Here is a 22136-nt window from a genome sequence, read left to right as displayed (position 1 = left end):
ACCTTGAAGAAGCGATCCAACATAAACATCATAAGACAAAACAATAAAGATAGCACTTCAATACAGATTTATCATTGATAAAAGCGAGCAACTTAATTTTTAAGTTAGATTGTCAACAAAGCATTTTTCGTCGTTATTTGCTCGGATGCTCCAAACAAACTATTTTTAGTTGTTTAAAGTAAAAATATTGTCCACCCCCATCCAAATTTTGAGCTGGCGACGCCACTCTACTGCAGCCTGTGACAACGCCAGCACTATTTTTTCGCCCCAGCAGTTAATTGCAAAAAATTACCGAATTTTTTCCTTGAATGGGAAACCCCCATTAAATGACAATAAAACGAAGAGCGCTTTGCAAATTGCAATAGTCAGGTTATATTATTACGTCATTATGTCCAGCTAAGTTACTTAGGTACATAGTAAAAGCCGGAGTACTGTATCTATCGGAGGAAGCTGAAGAATCTACCTTCGTTTGCTTTCGGAATTCAGCCAGGCAATGCACTGGTGTATTTTCGCAGTAATAGGCATATTGCCAAAACTTGTCCTCCCAGCATTGTGACGTCATCAATTTCATTCCGAATATGGTTTTGAATCAATGGAAAACAAACGCTAGCAGAGTGGAGTAGTGTTGTAATGACTTCAATGACTTCACTCGAGTCACGTTTTTAAATGACTTGACTTGACTCGAGTCTTGGGAAAGTAAGTTGACCTAGTCATTAAATCTTGGCTGTTAATTTATTGACCAACTGAATCACAGACGTTTGATTTCATTGCGAACGATCGGTTAAAGCAGGGGTCGGCAACCTACGGCCCGCGGGCCGGATCCGGCCCGCCATGTGAAATCGTCCGGCCCGAGACACATTAATTAGTTATCACAAGAATACGGCCCGCCCTTTTTTATTGAGTTTCAAACTGCAGTGTTAGCATTGTTTGAAAAAATTAGGGTATTGTTACGTCATAAGAACGTCGTAGTAGTCTATTGTTACACCATAAAACTGGTGCGAAGGCGGTAGACTAGTATCTCGTACTAAGTACGAGATTGTCTGTAGGCTAGACGAGTCGTTATAGATACAAACAGAGATGCCGTGTCACATTAATGCTGTGTTGTTGAAGTGTGAAAACATATATTTTGCTCTTCTTGTGATTGGTATGATTAAGATTGCAGCAATGTGGCGTAATATACTCAAGTGAGTATGAATTATAGTATTAATGAAATTTCCGGCCCGCTGAAGAGTTGTAAACTCGACATTTGGCCCGTGACTAGCAAAAGGTTGCCGACCCCTGGGTTAAAGGTACAACCAATGACATGACTTGACTTGACTTGACTTGACTCAAGTCAGCTTCCCAAACGACTTCACTCGAATATGACTTGCTTACAGCACTGCAGTGGAGTGCAGACTATTAACCACTGGCATATTTAATATTGAGGCAAATCTATAGATTGGTACCTTTTGAATTATTGTCTGGGTGGCAAGATTTTTTCGCTCGCCTGTAACCTAGGCCTACTTAACAATGAAAATTGGGGTCTGTTGCCAGAGTGTGAAAGTGCACAACCACAAGATGCGTTTGAATTCTAGACCCCAGCTACTCAAATTGTGACGTCATCTGGTTGTGCACTTCTGCAATAGGCCCACAAATTGTCGACCCACTTTGATTCTTTTTAAATTGCCAACGTTTTCGGCATTGGATTGTAAAGATTTTGCTCAAGTGAGTTGCAGGTGAATTTTCCATTAGCAGCAACTGAAAAAATCTTGCCACCCAAAGCAATATGGCGACTGTAGCTTGGAAAGGGAAGTCTATTAAAGTCGAAAATGTGGATAAAGTCTTCATAACAGTTGTCAACCGTATTTATACCCGTCACAAATCTTGTCTTCTCAGAGAGAACTTCCGATAACTCAGTCCTGTGTTTTCTAAGTAATTAATTATATGAACTGATATATTCATAACCTGTGTGCACTCTATGGCTAAAGCTGCTTTTTAAGCTGTTAAATTGATTAATGTTTTTCATGGTTATTCCCTGTGGTTTGGGACGAACTTTACTAGAATGAACCTGAAACTGACATGGATGAAATCATTGTGAACTATCACGACTCTCTGCTCCGAAAGTCTGATGTTAGGTTATTGGAGCCCGGCAACTGGATAAATGATAAAATTATCGGATTTATGTTCCAGTGAGTAAGCAATCAGATGTCTATGAGAGGCAGAGTTAGCATTGAGTTTTGTTTGATGCTACATATTAATATAGAGTATACAAATTGTCATAATTAGTCCTTATTCCAATGGAATTCTCGTGCAGATCTGATGATGTTATAACGTTATTAGTGCTTTATTTCGTGTGTTTAACAATAAGCGTGGTGCTATATTCCGGCCGTGTCTAGTATTTGTTAGAACTGAATGTTAGAAGCAGACCAATAATCACTGGTACTAGATCCATGAACCTGCTTTAAATTTTATTTTATCGCAAAGTTCAGGCTTTAAATTAAATTGAAAATGTTTTTGGTCGGCCTGACTGGGGGCATTGCAAGTGGGAAGTCAACCGTGTCAAACATTTTACGACAACATCATGGCTGCTCAATCATTGATGCTGATGTCATAGCACGGGAAGTACTGCTGCCCAATCAGAAGGCATATAAAGCCGTCGTTAAGGAATTTGGTGAGAGTGTTGTAGATGTTGACGGAACGATTAACCGGGACGCACTTGCCAATATCGTCTTCCACGATGCAGAGAAGAGGAAAAAGCTCAACAGGATGACGCACGGAGAAATCGGGAAGTTAATGGTGTGGAAGATTTTAATGAGGTTCTTGAGAGGAGACCGCTACATCGTGTTGGATGTCCCACTTCTCATTGAATCAAAAGTCTGGTTAAAGTTTGTCAGACATGTCATTGTTGTCTATTGTGATGAAACAATTCAGCTTTCTCGACTTATGGAGAGAAGCGGTTACACAAGGGAGGAAGCGATACTGAGGATTAGAAGTCAGATGCCGCTGAAGGAAAAATTAAAACATGCCACCGATGTTGTTGACAACAATGGATCCATAGACACAACAAAGCAAAGAGCGGCAGATATTCATAGAATGTTGGAGAATTCCAGAAGTTTGAACGTAACAGAGCTGATGTTCAGTGTACTCGGATTTTCAACTGTTTTATTTTTGCTCTGGCACCACCTGACATAGAAAGTCTTGTAAAAATTTTCTTTTGTGATAATTTGATTCTTCTGCGAATTGATCCGTGATGGTGTTCTTTTAATCTTCCTGTTATCCGATTTGTTATTGACTTCATTTTCCAGTTGAAATTATGAATTTCACAACTGTTGTGGAATCATGTTGTGCTATTTTCATCTAATTGTTGCTTTTTATTAAATTTAGATATTTTGAGTTTGAACTTTTTCAAAATTGTTCTGATTCTGTGAAGTTTTTCGATCCAGATTTGGTTCAACTCCTCAAGTTGTCGTCAGGTAATAGTTACATCATGGAAGATCATTATGAGATAGTTGGCACCTCAGTTGTGTCAATCTGAAGTGAACATGGCAGCACCAACCCCTATAACGAAACTTTATTCGAAATATTCCAGACCAAGATGCGGGATCAATCTTACAAAGTCTTCAGCTTCATCAGAGATTTCTCTTCCTGCCTGTTAATGATAACGGCGCTTTGATGACACCTGGTGGTCAACACTGGTAATGACATCTTACTCAAATTATTATTTTGCCTTACAATTTGTCTAAGAATTGGGACTTGCGCAGGAGCCTGTTGTTCTATGACAAAACATCAATGACATTTGAGCACTATGATTCAATGGAAGGTGCCAACAACTACGAAGCAAATCTAATATCCAGGAAACTGCGTCAAGTTTTTCCAGGTAATCATCTTAAATATTTGGACAGTTATTGCATGTTCTCAGGATCAGCATTGCTCGTGGTGTGGTGGATGCGATGGTGTAGATCACAGAACATTCACGGTTAACCAGTAAGATTCAAGCTAAGATTATGGAATGTCACCTCAATGTTTGTTTACTCAGTACAAGGTGTAACAAAATTTATCCTTGGACAGAGAAAAGTTTTTGCACAATTTAAACTCATGTATCACACCGCTGGAACTTGAAGCCCTCGGTTACTGGGCTTGTCTGTGTTCATTTTCCAATGAAGACATTTTGTAACTTATTTGGTATCACCCGAATTTGAAACTGTCCACCTGGACCGGACCACTTAATAGGAGCAGGCATTGTTAATGTTATGTCAAAAATAGTTTGCTGCAACACCAAATATCAAACACAAGATCGCCGGCTCCTCCCTGGTTGTGTGGTCGGTGATTTTATCTTTTTTTTGGAGCCAGATGTAAAAAGTCTCCAATTGTTAAATCCTGATTTTGTTGCAATTGTTGTTTCAATTTCAGGGTCGTCATCCAGCGTAGCGCAGAAACCGGTTCCAAAGCAGAGAAATGGTATAATTTATTACATTGTGACTTCCTTTTCATTTACATGGAATTGATGCCAAGCAACCTAGATATGTGTTCCCTGTTGTTGCAGAAGTGCCGCATGCAACTTACAATGGTTTTCATTCAATGAAATATTTTCTCATCTAGGTCATGATTGTGGAATTTATGTGATAACGATAACAGAGCAACTGGTCGCTTCCCTGGTTGGCGGCCACCACTGGCAAGCAACGTCTCTCAGCAGTGAACAAATATCACGAGAGAGAAAGAATATTAAAGAGATTATTTTGAACCGATCTTCAACGCTTCCCAGCTCATGAAAAATTAACAAAATTCGTTATTTTTAGAATTTTTTTTGTCTTTTTGGCTCAAGTTTTACAATTTCTGGCTTTCTATGCCGTGGAAGAGATTACGCCTCAGTAAAGCACGGAACAGGTTTGTGTACATGTGAACACTATTCGTCACTTGGAAATCCACTTTCCATAGAATTTCAATGAATACATGAACTAGCATCAAAGAAAACCAGCGGAATAGGAGGAAAAAATTTCTATTTTTCGCTGCGGCAATAAACCACGTGACTACAATAGCCATTGTTGATATTTTCAGTGATATGATACAGACTCACCGCATTTATTACATCATATAATTCTAAAACATGTGATCCACGACAATATGAACTAGAAGTGCTCATGGACCAAGGCACGACAAATCACGCAGAGGAATGGTTGGCAAGGGACGTGCGCCTATGACGGAACTTCGTAAAACATAGAAACAAAATAATTCAATGTAATTGGTTAAAAATACAAAATTTTATGTTTAAAAGAATTATTATAACATCAGCAATTTCTCTTGCAAATTACATGACAAAGTTTTCCGACAGAAACAAAAAATGATGTCTATGGTCGGACAATAAGTATAACGAAAGACTTCAAATTCAGAACTAAATCAAAAAAATCCGTCAGTGATACAATAGAAGTGGTCCCACACCACACGTTCAATATTTGGCAACCGAAAGAAATATTTACAGAAATAGACATTTGAGCAAGTTTAAAGCTGCCAGAGAGCAAAACAAAACAACGAGTAAGGATATTTACAAGGTGCAGGAAAAATATACGTAAGTGGCTGTAACAAAAGATTGAAATCGTCTCCTAACAACCTTGCACTTGGCTCGAAGAGCAACCGGGCAATCATGTAACGACGCTCATTGAGAATAAAAGCGATAAGATCATGTACTTACAATGGAACATGTACAGAAAGCTGAACTCTAAAGCACAATTATTAGGAAATAGACAGTACGCGTCTGCCTACGCATTATTACACAACGAAAGCAAATAAAAAAAGCCACCGCGTGGCACAAATAGTTTTAAGAGAGATGCTGTGAGAATAAAAAGACGTTTCGGACACAGAATAATTAGCAAGCGACTATTTCACCACAGCAAGTCACACAGCCTGTTGTTAGAAATAGGTGGTCAGATCATAAGAATAGGTTTGCAAAAAGTTGATTTTAGCTGATTGAGGTTTAAGCCTTGCAAAATAGCTTCGAAAGTGCGATCGTTTCCTGGTGAAATAGCAGCAGCCGAGCGAAGAAGTCAGAGACGACAGAACTCGCTATGAAACGATGTAACTTGTGACTTGGAACAAGATTGCAGTAGTTATGTTCAAATCAGAAACACGACCACAAAAAATTTGCTGCAAGGCAAAATATGAAAGATGCCGCCCTCGTAGCAGAGTTAACATTAGAAGATGTGGCACAAGCACCATATAAGTCTACAAGGTAATAAAAATATTGCAATAACATGTACTTGGGGAACTCTCATGTAACTTCTGAACATATTCATGTAACTAGGGTGATAAAAACAAGGGGAGAGAGGCACACTGTGGACCTGCTCTCAACAAAACTGCAATACAGCAAAGGTTCATAAATCTCATAGCATGTCTATTGTTCCGATTTGGAGGATTTGAACCTCAGCTTATGGGGCAGAGCGGACTTGTCTCCGTTAAACAACGAGTTGATTTCTCTGAACCTGGGCTTCCAATTTCCACTTTGCTCCTTACTCTCCTCATCTTCCTCCTTCATCACATCTCGCTTCAGGTCCTCAGCTCCCTTGCAGAGAGTGACAAGCGTGTTGGCCGCTTCGAATGCTTTCATCTCATTGGGGTAATCCCCCTCTTCTTCTTTTTTCGCCGCAGACTCAGGCAACGAACTAGTCGACGCAGGAGGAGCTGCTTCCTTCAATGAACGGCTTCCGATGGACAAATCAACCGGGGAAAGTACAAGAGTGCCGGTGGCGAGCCTGGAGAAGACGACGTTGGCCGATACCGCCGAGTCATCACAGCTGCCATGCAATTTGCCCAACAATAGATTAACCTGCTGTGGCGGGTGACTCGTGTTCAGCGTCGGCGAAACCACGGCAACAGCTTGTGCAGCTTTCCCTCGCAGACAGATATCGCTGTGGAAGCTGGTGATGGGGCTGATGGGAACCTGCAAAGAACAAAGGTTCAGCATCCATGCTGAAGCAGTCTTCCTGACATTGTAACAAGATTAACCTCATTATTGACGACAACTGGATTGGTTGGTTCCCGTTGAGAGGTAGCCAGCTGTAAATTGACAGCGTGTTCGCAATCGACCATTTCGTGGTTGGGGCTTGATGTGGAGGAAGAAAACTTCTATTAAAAACAATGAAAAGCGTTGTCTTGGATGCGTGGGATTATAAGTCAATCGATAAACTGCAAATGGAAGCACTGCAAGATGTGGGCTCCTTCAATCACAGCTAGACAAGCCGTTAAACTACTCAAAGTCATTCACTTAAAGTTGGGAAATTGACATTTTCAGATATTTAGCTCGGCCCAGAAAGTTTGAAGCAAAAGAGAATGGCGCTACTGTGAGTGAGATTGAATCTTACCGGATGTTTATTGTTGTTGATGAAATCTTCAGCAGTAGGATCAATCTCGCCGTACTTCACCTACAGATACAAACAATTTAAACCAATGCCTTCCATTTTCTCTCGACAAATCAGCAATAGACATCAAACTAAAATATTATTGAACCATAAAACACTTTTGTATTTTTTCCTCCTAACATAAAAACTGTTTTGTGAAAAAATTATTCAAAATTTATGAAAGACATTTCATAAGAACTATCAAAGTCTGTTGAAATGTATCAAGTGTTGAAAGATACGAAAGCACAGCAATGACGACATGCACTCAATTAAATGAGTAAAAAGTTGCAAAATTGAGAGCACCTTCATATTGTAGAGTTCGTTGCGGAGATATTTGTTCTCCTGCGACAGCTGTAAAACCTTATCCTCCAAAACCGAGTCAATTGTCCGGCGTTTCTCTCGCGACCTGGAATGTATTCATTTTGTTACCATGGTTACTGCAGAAGATTTTGCTCACGATTGCACAAACAGTGGTAAATTAAATCGAAGAATGTGACCGACATAGAAATCTATTCGAAAGTGTCCGACCATCACATACCGATGATAAATCAGGAAGTCAAAAATTTTCATCGATTATATTGGGAAGAAATGTTGCATTTCTTTGATAAATTTGATCTTTTAACAGGCTGGTCACGATAAATATTTACAGTGTAAATGACCTTTTTAAGCAAAACATTTAATAAAATTGCGTGTTATAACAAAATACCTCATGCGCGCTATGTAACGCCTCACAAATTCAATAAACTTTGAATTTGTGAAAAATTTGTGGAAGTTGAGAACAAACTCCGTGAATAGAGCAGAACTGTCTGTATTAAAAATTTTACTTTCTCGCCGCTTCGTTGTTTTTCTTCCTCTTCTGCCAGTAATATTCATCCTTGTGCTCGTTGGGAACAAAATGACGACTTCTTCTGCTTGAAGTGCTCGATCTCGGAAGCATCTGCGATGAAACATCAATCAATAAACATCATATTAACATCTGATGCTGCCCATCTTAGGAGTGAAGATGAGATGGGGATGAGCTCATCCCTGCATCGTTGATAACGATGATGTTTATGACGACAATGCACATTATGATGCAATAAACTAATTGCAATGCTCAGGGTTGCCATGAGTTTTTTACTTTATATTTATATCAGCAGCGACTCAGATAATTGCTGACATCGGCATCGATTGTTGGAAAGAAAATGAAAACCTGGGGGCGAGGGTTAATTATATATTGGGGACCTCCCCCAATGTGAGAGCGGCGCAATGTGTTGTTATATATACTACCACATATAAAGAAATAATTTTACATGCACTTGTCCCTGACAAAAGCAGAAAAAATGCCTTTCGGGACTTTATTTAAAAGTGGATGATCGTTTTAGCTTAAGTCAGAAAATATTTCAAGAAACATAAAATAGATCACACTAGGGGGCGTGCTTCTACCAACACGAACATATTTGATGAATAATAGAAAATTAGCAATATTCGTACATATGTGCACTGTTTGTATACGAATACGATTTATGAATGGTTATAAAGTTATCGCGATACTAGGGAAGTTTTCACGTCAAACTAATTGTAAATCGCATTCATCGATCTTGTTTACCTTGCTTTTACTAAATCAAAGAAAAACAATCCTTTAATTGCATTACTCGCTTTTATTGTTGTAGTCGCGTGCACTTGAAGTGAAAATGGGTGATGGTTTAACAGTTTATTCAGCAGCATGGTCGCTTAAATTAATTACATTTGGCTGAGTCACAATCCTGTTAATATAAGAGATTTGATTTTGGCAGAAAAGAAAAAAAATCGGAGTGAGGTGGGACAGTTGCATTTTGAATTGCAGTAAAAGTTATCTTATTGCAACAACATTGCCAATAACAACATTATCATAATTATCAACAAACAAACAAACAACATCAGTTATCATATTGCAACATTGCCAGTATGCCACAAATAACTGCATTTCACTGCAGTATGCTACAATCAGCTACAAATAACTGCATATTTAACAAAAGCAGGAAAAAGACTTTTGAGGCTTTATTTGTATAAATCTGTGTTTTGACTTTAGTGAGAAAATATTTGAGATAAATAATCACCAATAGGTGAGAATTAAAGAAAAGATTTTGTGCCCAAACCACACGACTAATTTAACATAAACATTATAAATCTTGTCATATCATGGCGATATGCCCGAGGCTGTCAAGATCTTGCGATAATTTTCAATTAGGTTTTGGTCGCGTAGCACAAACATTATGCCAAAAATATCAGACAACAAATCGTCTAAACACCACAAAATGTGATTTTGAAATTTATTTCTAATAAAAATTAAAAACATAGGTATTTGAAATATCTACTTCCAAGCAAACCATCTAAAATTATACCAAAAGCTACAAATCAAATTTCATCATTTCAAGCTTGCTCCATCAAAGACAAAGACAGCTTACTTCAAACGGACAAAAATTAAATTTATTTAAAGTTCTCGTCAGGGGTTGGCCTATTTCTGCCTATTTCCAAAATAGCTCAATTCAGATTCATTATTTCCAATATTTGAGTCACGAAGAGAAGTGCCCAAAAATCAACATGGCCGCCTCATTTAATAAAAATTAATCTTCAATAAATAAACGTTAAGATTTCTCTGGAAGGCAATCATCGACATATTTCACAGAGAACAAATTACAAAATAAACAAACATACCACAGCATTGAAACTAAAGTACTTTAAGTCTAAAAACTAAGTTTTAAGAAAACCAGTTTTGAAACCTTAACTAAGATATTAGCAGAACGTCAAACTTTTATAAACACCTCGTCTTTCCTGACAGAAATTTCGGCCACAAGAAATGCGTAAATAAATATTTTTAGTTCTTAAATAATTTTAACCTCGTAGTAAGGATAAATATATTTTTCAGCTCTGCATGTTTAAGGTTGTTTAGTTTCAATATTATTATTTGTTTCTGGACATAAGCAAAGCATTTTTTTGGGAATTTGAAAGATGAAAACTTACTTTGAACAACAAGTTAATATTTTACATTAAACAGTATATTGCAAATTTGTTGCGGTCATGTGTCTCAGGTTTGGTGATGATGCTTAATCTGTTTTTATCAGATTTATGGAACTTCTACAACTTATCAATTTAATTGATGATTGATGAAACTTTAGAATATAATTGATTCCATGGAGACGAAACGATGCTGATGGAAGCCTAAATTTTTCTATTCGTAATATTTTTCATAGAACTTTTATAGAACTTATTAAGGGTCAGACAACTTTCACATTCGATTATGTGGCCAAAAACCACATAAGGGATCATTATTATGAGATAGCTGTTAAAAGGGGCTTCTCATCATGGTATATTACTGCCAAAAAGAAGCCAGTATTGGAAGTCCATCGGTCTGCTACAACTACAGCGCAAAAGACGCATAAAACACACTTTGTTCGAAGCAAAGAATGAAACGTTTGTTGAAGTCAGTGATATACCAAGTACCAGGTGCCACTGGACAATCTGTGGCGTCTTTACATTTCAGGAAAATTATGTCTCTAACAAAAATTCAAGTGAGCAAAAAAAAAGTTGAGTAAGATTAAAACTGGAGCAAACGAACTTGGCATTGGATTATTATTATTGGTCGAAGTAAACACGGCAGATTTCCTGGAGAAGTCACTTAAATCCTAAATAATTTAATAATATCAAAGTCAAATACCAGTCAAATATTTTTCGAAGAATTTCTGTACCAGCTGTCACTGGACATCGTAGGTAATTCCGTTTCGAAAAATATTATTGAAACGTTAAACCTGTTCAATTGTTTGAAAGTGTTTTAATCATATCTAGTGTTTGCTTTTTATTCATTTGATATAAAAGATATGTGAGAGATTTACATCAAGTCAGGGAAGATATTGACAGTCAACAGCTTAAAGATTGGACATGTACGTCCAACACCATAAATAAAAGTAATTAAACTGAAAATGTACTTCGTGTTATTGGGCATAACAATTGTTTGCTAAACAGTTCAAAGTTGTTCTCAAGATATAACGCAAAAGTTTTACAAAAAGTTGACAAGTCAGAACAAATCGATTTCTTATTCAGTCAGATAATTTTACTTCTCTGAGTACGACAACGATACATTTTGGTTCATATATTTTTTAAAAACAGTCTATAACCATTTTTATGTGATGGGCTTGTATTGAAGCAATATCCAACAGTGACAGCAAATACCAGTTCTTACTATCCTGAAATATTTACAAATGTACGTCCAACACCATGGCACTGCCCTAAATTAAAAGCCAACAAGCTTGTATATTAAAAAATAAATTTGATTTAGATAATTTAACAGCGGCTTATGCACCGCTCTATAAAATAATGTGTTTGTGGTTAATTCATGAAGACTCACCAGTCTCGTGCTGTGAAGAGGAAGATGAACTTCTCCTTCATCTACTTTAGCTGGAGGCGGGAGCCGCGGAAATCCAGGAAACGTGGAAGATTGAGGAACAGCAAAATGGATTGGCGCGCTGTTGGTCAGCTGGTTTCCCACGATCGCCGGGTTATATCTGATCGTGTTGAAGGCGAGATTGTGACACGGCTCGACTGATTGTGGATGCAATTTGCTTTCAACATCGCTCACTCCACTCATGTCATCGCAGCTTGTCGTTGAGTCTCGTCGATTTGGAGCATCTTTGACCGAAGACAAACCCACAATGCGTGACCCGTTTAATTCAGACGTCATTACTGCCCATTTCACTATCTCAAGCCTATTGTTCAAAAAAAAAAAAAAACGCATAAGAAACCATTTAAATAACCTAAAAGAGTTTATTAGATTACATGGAAACCGATGCACTTGATTTTGAGAAATATAATGCTTAGGACTTATCTTCTAATACAAAAACTTAGCTTAGCTTTTACATGGTTGTGTTTAGCCGTTGCACATGATCAAATACTAGCGGTATCTCGTAGTTCAAAGCATTATTAGGGGAAGCACTGACAGGATGGGCCAGTTGACGTGTGCGACCACCCACGAGCTTGCCTTGATCGTTTGCGGCAGTCAAGGTAAGCAGCTTTTACTCCCAGCGAATAAATAACCAAATATTCACAAATTTTATCACGAACACATATTCATTTGCTTTTCAATTAACATAATCTATTGTCTCTTGAGCTTTTACCAAATTTGTTAACCGGCCGCCAGTGAAATAGACGCTAAAAGAAAAGTTGACCGTTAAAAATCTTGGTTGTACGGTTTAATAGTGTAGCAAGACTCTCACTGCAAGAAGGACCTGAATCGCAAATGTTTTGGAAAAAATTTCATCATACAAATAGTTACGTAGCTAATTTGGTATTTCTGTTTTCATATGAATCAACTTTACACAAAAACCATAACGAATTGACTATTAGTGTATTTCTATGAATCGACCTGACACAACTCACAAACAGTTTAAGTCAAGTTAAGTCATTTCAATTGCATTATTGAGTCAAGACGTATCAGCTACGTTTATTACGTCGACTCCAAGTGTAGCAAAGTAAATATGTATGGTTTAAAAACGTTGACACTTAGCGTATTCTAAACACTTGTTACATAACTGTGGCATGCTTTTATATGATGTTTATGGTAATTCTTCCTTTTTTAAACAACTTTGCACATTAAATGAAAAATGCGTAAGTGTGAACTTTGATGACAACAACGAACCGATTCTATGATGACTTGAATTAATTAGGGTTAAGTAAAGTCAAAGATTTCCAGACTGGTGAAGGGAAGTGTGAAGTTGACTGGTCCAGTCAAGTGAGGTCTTCACAAAATCCTGACTTGGTTATTTTAGTGCCCCATGCTGGAAAGTTTGTATGATGTACCAGAAAATTAGCTCAGGCTCCTACTGAAAAGTACGGCAGTTTTCTACAACAAAATCGTGCATTTATTGGCGTATTTACTGGTGCAATGAAAGAAATTTTGTGATTGATAGAGTTTCAGTCTTTTCATATTTTTGCTTCCAAGAAGTCATGGAAGGCTAGGATTAAACTACGTGATATGTTGCATATAGACACCAATAAATGTTTCAAGTTAAGCATCTTTCATGTTAACCTCTATAAAAACCATTCATTTGCAATCTAAATTGTAAAGTTTGCTAAGTGCTCGGAGGATAAAAACTAATTGCGTGTATAATAATGGGCATTGTTTCATCTTGATTGTACGGGAGATTTTTCACCTAAAAAGAGCAAACTTTCCAATCTGTGCTCCAATCAAAGCAACAAATGCAAAAATAAAATTTCCAACATAACCACGTCTTTTTAGAGTAAACAAGACATCATTATTATCAGGGTTTAGCACACAAGTGAATTTTCAAAATTGGATTGTGCGTGCGCATAGACACAAATGTTGGGACTAGCATTTAAATACACAACCATAGGATGCCTTTGTATACCAGACCCTATCTACTCAAATTGTGACGTCATCTGGTTGTGCACTTGTGTACTAGACTCGAATATCAGTCTGTGGCTTCAGATTTAATGGATTATACGAATAAATACTCAATCGACAACTAATTTTATCATTAATTTGTTTGTATTTAGCCTAATCCGGCGAAGAGGTACCGGTACTGGTACAAATTTTTAGGCTATGTCCGTCTGCTGTCCAAAACATCTTAGGCTAGTTTTATTCCGTTAATAAACATGCCTTTGGCTGTTATGTGTTCTCATTACAATCGTATGGTCCTTAGAATCAACTTTGGCTTTTCCTGCATTGTGCTGGTCCATCTTTAAGCAAATAGTGCAGTTGATATAACTATGGCTGCTGATTATTCGTCCAAACCAGTCAGGTTCAAGAACTCTTCCACCACTGCGCTACCTACCCTGGAATTGTTGCCAACTGCTTCGGTTATAAAGTGGCTCCCAAAACATTTTCGTGGCGCATTAAAACGTCGAAACAAGCTGCCATATAGCACAAATTTTATATTTAAAGCTTTTTTTCAGAAAATAACGTAATTAAGCCGCAGATGTTGATGAAAAAAATTTCTATCATTTTTTAAAATACCACAATGGAATTCTTATTAAGTGTATTTACGATTATTATTATTTGGGTTAAGTGGCCGCCATAACTGTTCATGGTTCAGCAGCACCGACAACCTGGTTAAGACCTTGCACGTTTCAAGCCCTCGGGGCCTTGCCGCTTTTCTCCTTTCATTAATTGTATATGAGCGAGTTCCGTTTAACTTTGCTGTAGAAAGATTCGCATAATTTATAGCTCTCTAAAGACCATGGGGAAAAATAAACGATATGATACGACAACGCTATTGACGAAAATAAATGAATGAATGAATACGACACGATAAAGTAATTAATGATACGAGATACTTAACAATAATGCTCTGCGCTTGTAGTTAAAATCGTCGCCATATTTTCTAACTTTTACCGGAAATCCGGTTTCATGCCAGATTTGTACCGGACGTTATGACGTAAAAATGTCCCATGACAAAGCGCAAATATTCCGATCAAAAAGCTTGCATCCCTGGTAAGTTTGTCTTCCTATTTGTGAAGAAATTTCAGCAATATCCGAGATTTTCGATCGTCTACGTCAGAATGCGTCAGAATCCTCTACGTCAGAATGCCCGGAACAAATTTGGCACTTTATAACTAGCAAGGCAAGCTCTACACTAAGTTGAATATAGTCTACGTCACAGAAGGAATCGTAAAATAGAAGAATACTGAGCAGTTTCTGCAAGTCTAACGAAAGTACAAAAGGACATAAAAATATTAGATTTTTATTGCAAAAAGATTTTTCTTTTGTAAATGAATATCACTAAATTTATTCCGTATCTTATATAAGTAGACGCACTATCGTTTAATTGGTCTTCATAATAAACTTTGGTAACGAATGTTTGCCATAATTTTTCCTTTTTTCGCAATAACTTTGTTTATAAAACTCAACAAAGACAATAGTGACGCAATAATCAAACAAATTGTTCGTTGCTTTAACCTCAACCAGCTTTAGGGCAACTCAACAACCAACCACGTTGCTTCTGGCTGCTCCACACAGTTATGTGGTTCAACCAACATCGACAACACATTAACTGGCTTTACGTCATCCGCACATCACTCGCCTGAACCCGATGACCTTTCTAGGCTAAGTGATATTTCAGGTCAAAGTTCAACCGGGTTATTCGATGTTGATGACTTCCTCGGGGTATTCTTTGCGTAGCAACATGTCGACTTTTTTACGATTATTTTACAACTTAGTGGTTTGTAGGATAATTTTATAGAAGATATATTGTCACATATTATTATGTTTGCGTTATTAGCGATTTTGTACGTCATTTACACGCATTGAGGTTACTGGGAGATGTTATATAATATGATGATATGACATTGCTGTTATTATAAATGAATTATATAACCTGATATAAATGCACTGCTATTATTAATATAAGTCGCATATAACTCAGAAACGTATAGTTTATGTGGTATAAACGATTGGATTCTTCAGCTGGATTTCCCTCAAGTACATTGTGACGTCTAAAGCGCTTGTGTTGGGAGTTGACTCACTGGCCAGCCTGCCACTGCGTATAGAGTAATGTCATGTAATGGTTGATGATCATGACTTCACTGTATAATAAGCACATCGAATATCACATCAAACAAAATGTTGCCATCTCTTAGTACACCTTGTGATGATGTTGTGGAATTGCTTGCAAATCGAATGCCGCATAGAATACGGAAATCGGCAAAGCAAAGCATTGCGTTACGTGTTGCCTATGCATGACTTCCTGTGTATCGTTATAAATCGTGACGTGAGTTATTCTTTCATTTATAGCTATTCATTGCGTCACACTCTACTAAGTTAACCCTAGAAAGTGGTCGACTTTATTATGTAGCTGTCCCAATGTCTTATTTAATGTAATCGTTTAAACAAGAAACAATATAACCAGTTTATACAGTTGTCATGGTATACAATTAATTCTAAGATTAAGAAAAGCGAAACAACGACCTGAGACTCATTTATCATCGAGGACAATAAACATTCAGACAATCAAAGATTGTATTGGAGTGACTGGTATGGTCAAGTTCAACAACAATAACCAATCATTCCATTACAACCTGATAAAGCAAGTTGTTGCTGCAAAAGCTCATGTAGAAGAATCAAATTAAAGTTAACCCCAGATCGCCAACTTACATCTTATTTTTTATTTCACTGTAAACTGTGTTAACACGGTGAACTGAACAGACAGTTGTAAAGAATCGTATTCTCTAATTGCACAGCTTTAAGACACAAAAAACTAAACTAAGCTGCAACACAAAAAGGTAAAGTTAAACAAAAGCATAAAAGGAAAACTGGTAATCTTAAAATGGTGAATCGTAATCACGCAACTGAAAAGAACTGAGGGACTGAACTGAGAACATAAATGGCGTGATTACGAGATATGCGACGAAGCTACAAGGGGCGTTGATTGATGACTGCGCGGGGCGTTGCATTAATCATTACATTCTCCCAGCCCAACAACGAAGCATAGCGTAAATAAATATAACATGCGAAATAAATAAATCAAACCGTGTCAACAATATCAACAATTGCACATGAGTACAACACATCAACAATAGCGTATGACAAATCTATGGTTCGGCAACATATCTGATTGGAGGCACTCCCTTATTGCTGCGGGCCGACCGACGAATCTCCGCTTCTGCTGGTTCGATTGCCATTTGCTCAACTGAAGTTAAGGGCACTTCAGCGGATTGTTCAGGTTTGTTAAAAATGTTCTGAGTATCTTGGATTTGCGGTGTAGCAGTGACAGGTTGTTCTCTTTCAATCTCGTGCGGTCGACAAGGGGCTAGATCCTTCAACGAGACCGTTGATTCCCTTCCATCCTGATATCGGACACGTGCGTACGTTGGATTTGTGTTGACCAAATTAACTTCATCGACTAAAGGCTCATGTTTGCTTGAGCGGACGAATCGACGAAGGAATACTTTGCCTGGACCCACCAGCCACGACGGCAGAGCCGTGCCGTTTTCCGATCGTCGGTTAAAGGCGAAAAATCTTTCGTGCGGTGTAGCATTAGTTGAGGTGCATAGGAGCGAACGGATCGAGTGTAATGCACCGGGAAGCACTTGTTCCCATTCAGAAACATTCATCCCCCTTGACTTCAGGGCGAGTGTTACGGCTTTCCATATGATACCGTTGTACCGTTCAACTTGAGCATTTCCAGTAGGATGGTATGGAGTACAGCTGCTCGTTGCTATACCGAGGCCATGCAGATAGGATTGTAGTTCCTTTGACAAGAATGATGAACCTCGATCTGAATGAATATAATTAGGTAAACCTACAAGTACGAATAAAAGTTTCAAACTTTCGACGACAGTTGATGAGTGCATGTTCGGACATGGTATTGCAAATGGAAACCTCGAGTATTCGTCAATGATTGTGAGTATGTACTTGTTTTTACCTTTAGATGGTAGACGTCCTTTGAAATCGATACTAACACGTTCCATAGGCTTTGTTGCTTTGATAAGGTTCATTTGAGGCATTTTATAAAACTGGGGTTTACATTCTTGACAGACACGGCAGTTCAAGCACGCTTTGCGAACTTCTTCAGTGGAAAAAGGCAGGTTTTTTGTTCGAACGAAGTGCAGTAATCTTGTTACACCTGGGTGACACAGCATGTCATGAATGTCATTGATTTGACAATTTTGATTCACGGATGCAATGTACGCTCTGGTGAAGGAATCAGCGCCGACGTTTAGCTTACCTGGTCGGTAGTGAATGGTATAACTTAAGGACGCAAGTTCCATTCTCCAGGTTTGAATTTTGTTGTTTTTAATTTTTGTTCGGCGGCGATTGTCCAGCATGAACGCCACTGATCGTTGATCTGTTATGAGCTCGAAATGTCGACGAAGGAGGAGATCTCTCCATTTTCTGGTGGCTTCGATAATTGCAGTCGCCTCTTTCTCTACTGCAGGATACAATAATTCCGCCCCATGGAGCATTCGAGAGAGGAAAGCAACGGGGCGACCACCTTGATTCAAGGTGGCAGAGACGGCGACATCAGATGCATCACATTCTACTACAAACGGCAATGTTTCATCAATTGACTGAAGGGATGCATTCATTAACTCGCCTTTAAGATTGCTGAATGCTTGACAAGCCTCGTCGTTTAAGGGAAAGGAGTCAGCTGTTGCTAGTGGTTTCACCTTGTCGGAAAATTTTGGAATCCACTTTGCGTAATATGCCAGCATTCCCAAGACTCGTTGTAATCCTTTTTTGTTTTGAGGAGGAGGAAACTCTTGAAGGGGTTTTAACCGTTCTGGGTCTGGCTGAATAAGTTTATGCTGGACTCTGTACCCTAAAACGTTGATGTGAGGAGCAGACTTGACGGTTTTGGTTTCATTAAACGATAAGTTTCGACGCTTGAAGACCTTTAGAAACTTTTTTACGTTGAGATCGTGTTCATCTTGATTTCGGCCACAGACTGTTACGTCATCTTGATAAGCATAAACGTCTTTTAAGTTTTCCTCTTCAATGATGCGGTTAATAGCACGTTGAAAATTCATGCCACCGTTCGTGACTCCGAATGGGATGCGTTTGTACTGCCACAATTTACCGTTTGCTTCAAATGCAGTGTATTTACGGTCTGAAGAGAGAATGGGAATTTGATGGTAAGCAGATTTCAAGTCATATCGAGAGTAAGTGCTATACTCTGCAAGTTGATTTACCATCGCATCTATTCTGGGAAAAGGATATGCGTCTAATTCTGTATACAAATTGATCGTCTGCGAGTAATCAATGCACATACGTGTTTTCTCTCCAGTTCGTACAACAACAATTTGGGCACGCCAGGGTGAACGGCTGGTTTCGATAATGTCATCTTCGAGCAATTTCTTGATTTCGCCGGCAATGAAGTTTCTGTCTGCTTCGTTGTATTGCCGAGATTTCACAGCGATTGGCTTACAATTCCGAGGTAAGTTTGGAAATAGCGTTTCGGTTGGCACTAATGCAGCAGGGAGTGCACAAGAAGAAGATTTAGATATAACAAAATCTTCAAGACAGCCGTCATACTCAATTACAAGCCGTTTATGTTGCTTTTGAAAAGTTTGGCCAAGTATAATATCCGCGCAGAGATGATCCATGACACCAAAGGTTACAGCAGTGTACATTTGATTGTTAATTGCAACATCAGCAACGCAGAAGCCGCTTATCGTACAGGATAACTTCGATTGCGCCATTGATACTGTTTGCTGCGTTGGCGAAACGTCAAGGCATAGCGACTGTATAGTTTTGTTACTTATGTAATTGTCAGAGCTCCCAGAGTCCACCAGTGCACATAATTTTCTTCCGTTTATGCAAACTGATAACGTTGCAGCGGATAAGCTGTAAGGACACAATGCACATACCCGTAGATCTGGCGTTAAAGTTGCAGAAACTTGATGGCCTGTTTTCGATTTACAAACTTTCATAAAGTGTCCAAGCTTACCACACTTGTTGCATGATGAATTCCGGGCGGGACAATATTTTCTCTCGTGGTAGTTGTAACCGCAGAAGTAGCACTTCTTCCGATTCGACGTTGCAACAAAATTCTGAGAGTGCACCATGTTAGTGGCCGAAGTTTCTGAATTTTCTTTGGGGATCGTCACCAGGGGTTCGCACGTTTCCGCAGCAGCAATCGTTGTAGGTAGATTATAAGCCAGCGAGTTCCGATGAGCCGTATCCAGGGCATTTGCTTGGTCGAATGCTGTTTTGAGGTCAAGAGTACTGTTTTCCAGTAAACGTTGTCGTATAATGGGTGATAAGATTCCATTTATGAAGGCGTCTCTACAGAGTTCTTTTCGATATAGTTCACCAGAAATATCCTTACACTGACAGTTTTTGCTTAAGATTTGTAGAGCTTGCATGAACTCTTGTAAAGATTCGCCGTTTTGTTGTTTGCGGGTCGCCAATAAATGGCGAGCGAAAATCTCGTTTGGTTTTTTGACAAACAAGTCTTGAAGAATTTCGACAGCTGCTTCATACGTAGTGCAGTCTTCTATGAACTCAAAAATTTCTGCAGAAACGAAATTGGTCAATAAACGTAGTTTGTTAAATGCCGTGCTGTTCACTTGCGCTTCGTGTTCTATGGTATAGTTCTCAAATGTCTTTTTCCAATGTTTCCAAGATTTTGCAGCAGTGTCAGAGTTCACATCGATTTCTAGTCGAGAAGGCTTGAAAGCATTTATTGTAGACGACATTGATCTTTGTCTCTTAAATTGAACTGAACAGACAGTTGTAAATATTCGTATTCTTTAATTGCACAGCTTTAAGACACAAAAAACTAAACTAAGCTGCAACACAAAAAGGTAAAGTTAAACAAAAGCATAAAAGGAAAACTGGTAATCTTAAAATGGTGAATCGTAATCACGCAACTGAAAAGAACTGAGGGACTGAACTGAGAACATAAATGGCGTGATTACGAGATATGCGACGAAGCTACAAGGGGCGTTGATTGATGACTTCGCGGGGCGTTGCATTAATCATTACACACGGTCCAGCCACCATCAAATACAAGCGAGTTCATCGTGTGTATATTGTCGGTGTTATGACCTCATAATTAGTTTATACTGTAATGGTAAACAATGTCGGAAAAATGCTCAGAAGAAGATTCCACAAATAAACTAACTGGAATTTTATGAAAACTGTGAAGGTTGATGTCCAAGTTTGGTCAAATAGTCAAACAATTGCTTTGGTTGATCGTCATCACGAGTTGATTTGTCAGGTTAAGTGCAGATGGCAGCTAACGGCTGTGGATTGTCAAGTTGATTCAAGAAATTGAATGCATCATTCTGAATTGCCTCTAACATCAAATCGTTTTAAATATTCGTCATTTATTCTCGGTTGATTCACTAATAACATTCATGTCTATGCAAGGTCCGGGAAGTACTTGTCAATTAATTACTTGCAGTTCCTTTTTTTTACTGAACTTGTTCGAAACAATATAAAAAGCATTTTTTGAGCTGAACATTCAATTTTTGCTTCTTACGTTAAACGAGGAATTTTAACCGAGGCAAATTTCTTTTAATTTGAATAATTTTGGGCTGTTGACCTCAGTTGACCTCACTTCATACCGAGGCCCACCGGTCATATGGAAGTGGCCAACGTGGGATCGGGTTCACTCGCCAAATGAGGGGGCGGCGACCGCGTTGTCTTACGATGTTCCAATTTATCTCTGAGCGTGAGTTTCATAGAAATAGAGATCATATAAATACTGACGACGGTGAAGCTGCTTCCCTGACATTTTGAACGAAGCTAATTAGTAACCGGCGCGTATTTAACAAGATTTTGCTAAAATCGGAAATAATTTGTAGTTTGCGTTGTTACAAATATTCCATTCACTGTGCTCCCGGATGTCAGACTGCCGCATTACGTCGCCAGAGAATCGTCAATGGCGGCTGTGACAAATTAGGAAGCTTCGCAAAATCAATGACATATATACAATGCATATAGCTTATATACATATATATGTATATATGTCGTTGGTAAGTGAAGAAGATGTGGCTGTGTGACGTCATTTTGTAACTATAAGGTAATTCTTGATTCAAAAAGAAAAGTTATGAGTTGATTCAGATTTCTGATTAACTTCGTCACTTCTCCAACTAAATACGTGAAACTAAACACACAGCAAATGTAGAAGAATAATTCACTCGGAATCCTCGTTACTATGAAATAATAACTCGTGCGCAGAAACCAACAGCTTTAGACTTCGACCAACACTTCAGTTTGTAAATAATTCACAAACCACGAGAGCAACTCTTTTTAATTGTTTAAAAGTAACGAGTTGGTTTAATGTGTAA

General features: G+C 38.4%; 3 protein-coding genes across 4 annotated transcripts; 2 read left to right on the top strand and 1 right to left on the bottom strand.

Annotated features, from left to right (window-relative positions):
* Positions 1–1427: 1427 nt before the first annotated feature.
* Positions 1428–5214, top strand: LOC143460040 (sentrin-specific protease 8-like). The gene is made up of 6 exons (XM_076957397.1): positions 1428–2168; positions 3364–3452; positions 3569–3674; positions 3741–3856; positions 4390–4437; positions 4579–5214. The coding sequence occupies exons 1-6, from the start codon at positions 2059–2061 to the stop codon at positions 4746–4748; spliced, it is 639 nt and encodes a 212-aa protein (XP_076813512.1). The 5' UTR covers positions 1428–2058; the 3' UTR covers positions 4749–5214.
* On the top strand, positions 2214–3260 carry LOC143460039 (dephospho-CoA kinase domain-containing protein-like). The gene has a single exon (XM_076957396.1). It carries the CDS (start codon positions 2488–2490, stop codon positions 3169–3171), a length of 684 nt encoding a protein of 227 aa, XP_076813511.1. The 5' UTR covers positions 2214–2487; the 3' UTR covers positions 3172–3260.
* LOC143460038 (uncharacterized) lies at positions 5043–12088 on the bottom strand. Of its 2 annotated transcripts, none has more exons than XM_076957394.1 (6): positions 11731–12088; positions 8192–8304; positions 7671–7773; positions 7332–7391; positions 6976–7095; positions 5043–6910 (listed from the first exon to the last, which is right to left on the bottom strand). In XM_076957394.1, the coding sequence occupies exons 1-6, from the start codon at positions 12061–12063 to the stop codon at positions 6365–6367; spliced, it is 1275 nt and encodes a 424-aa protein (XP_076813509.1). In that variant the 5' UTR covers positions 12064–12088; the 3' UTR covers positions 5043–6364. The 2 variants fall into 2 exon arrangements, with proteins under 2 accessions (XP_076813509.1, XP_076813510.1); XM_076957395.1 differs by having other exon boundaries at positions 6976–7092.
* Positions 12089–22136: the final 10048 nt, after the last annotated feature.

The sequence above is a fragment of the Clavelina lepadiformis genome, chromosome 5 (assembly GCF_947623445.1).
Source record: "Clavelina lepadiformis chromosome 5, kaClaLepa1.1, whole genome shotgun sequence".
NCBI classification, from domain to species: domain Eukaryota; kingdom Metazoa; phylum Chordata; class Ascidiacea; order Aplousobranchia; family Clavelinidae; genus Clavelina; species Clavelina lepadiformis.
Note: the sequence above shows the minus strand (reverse complement) of the source record. Positions and strands in the feature narration are given on the sequence as shown.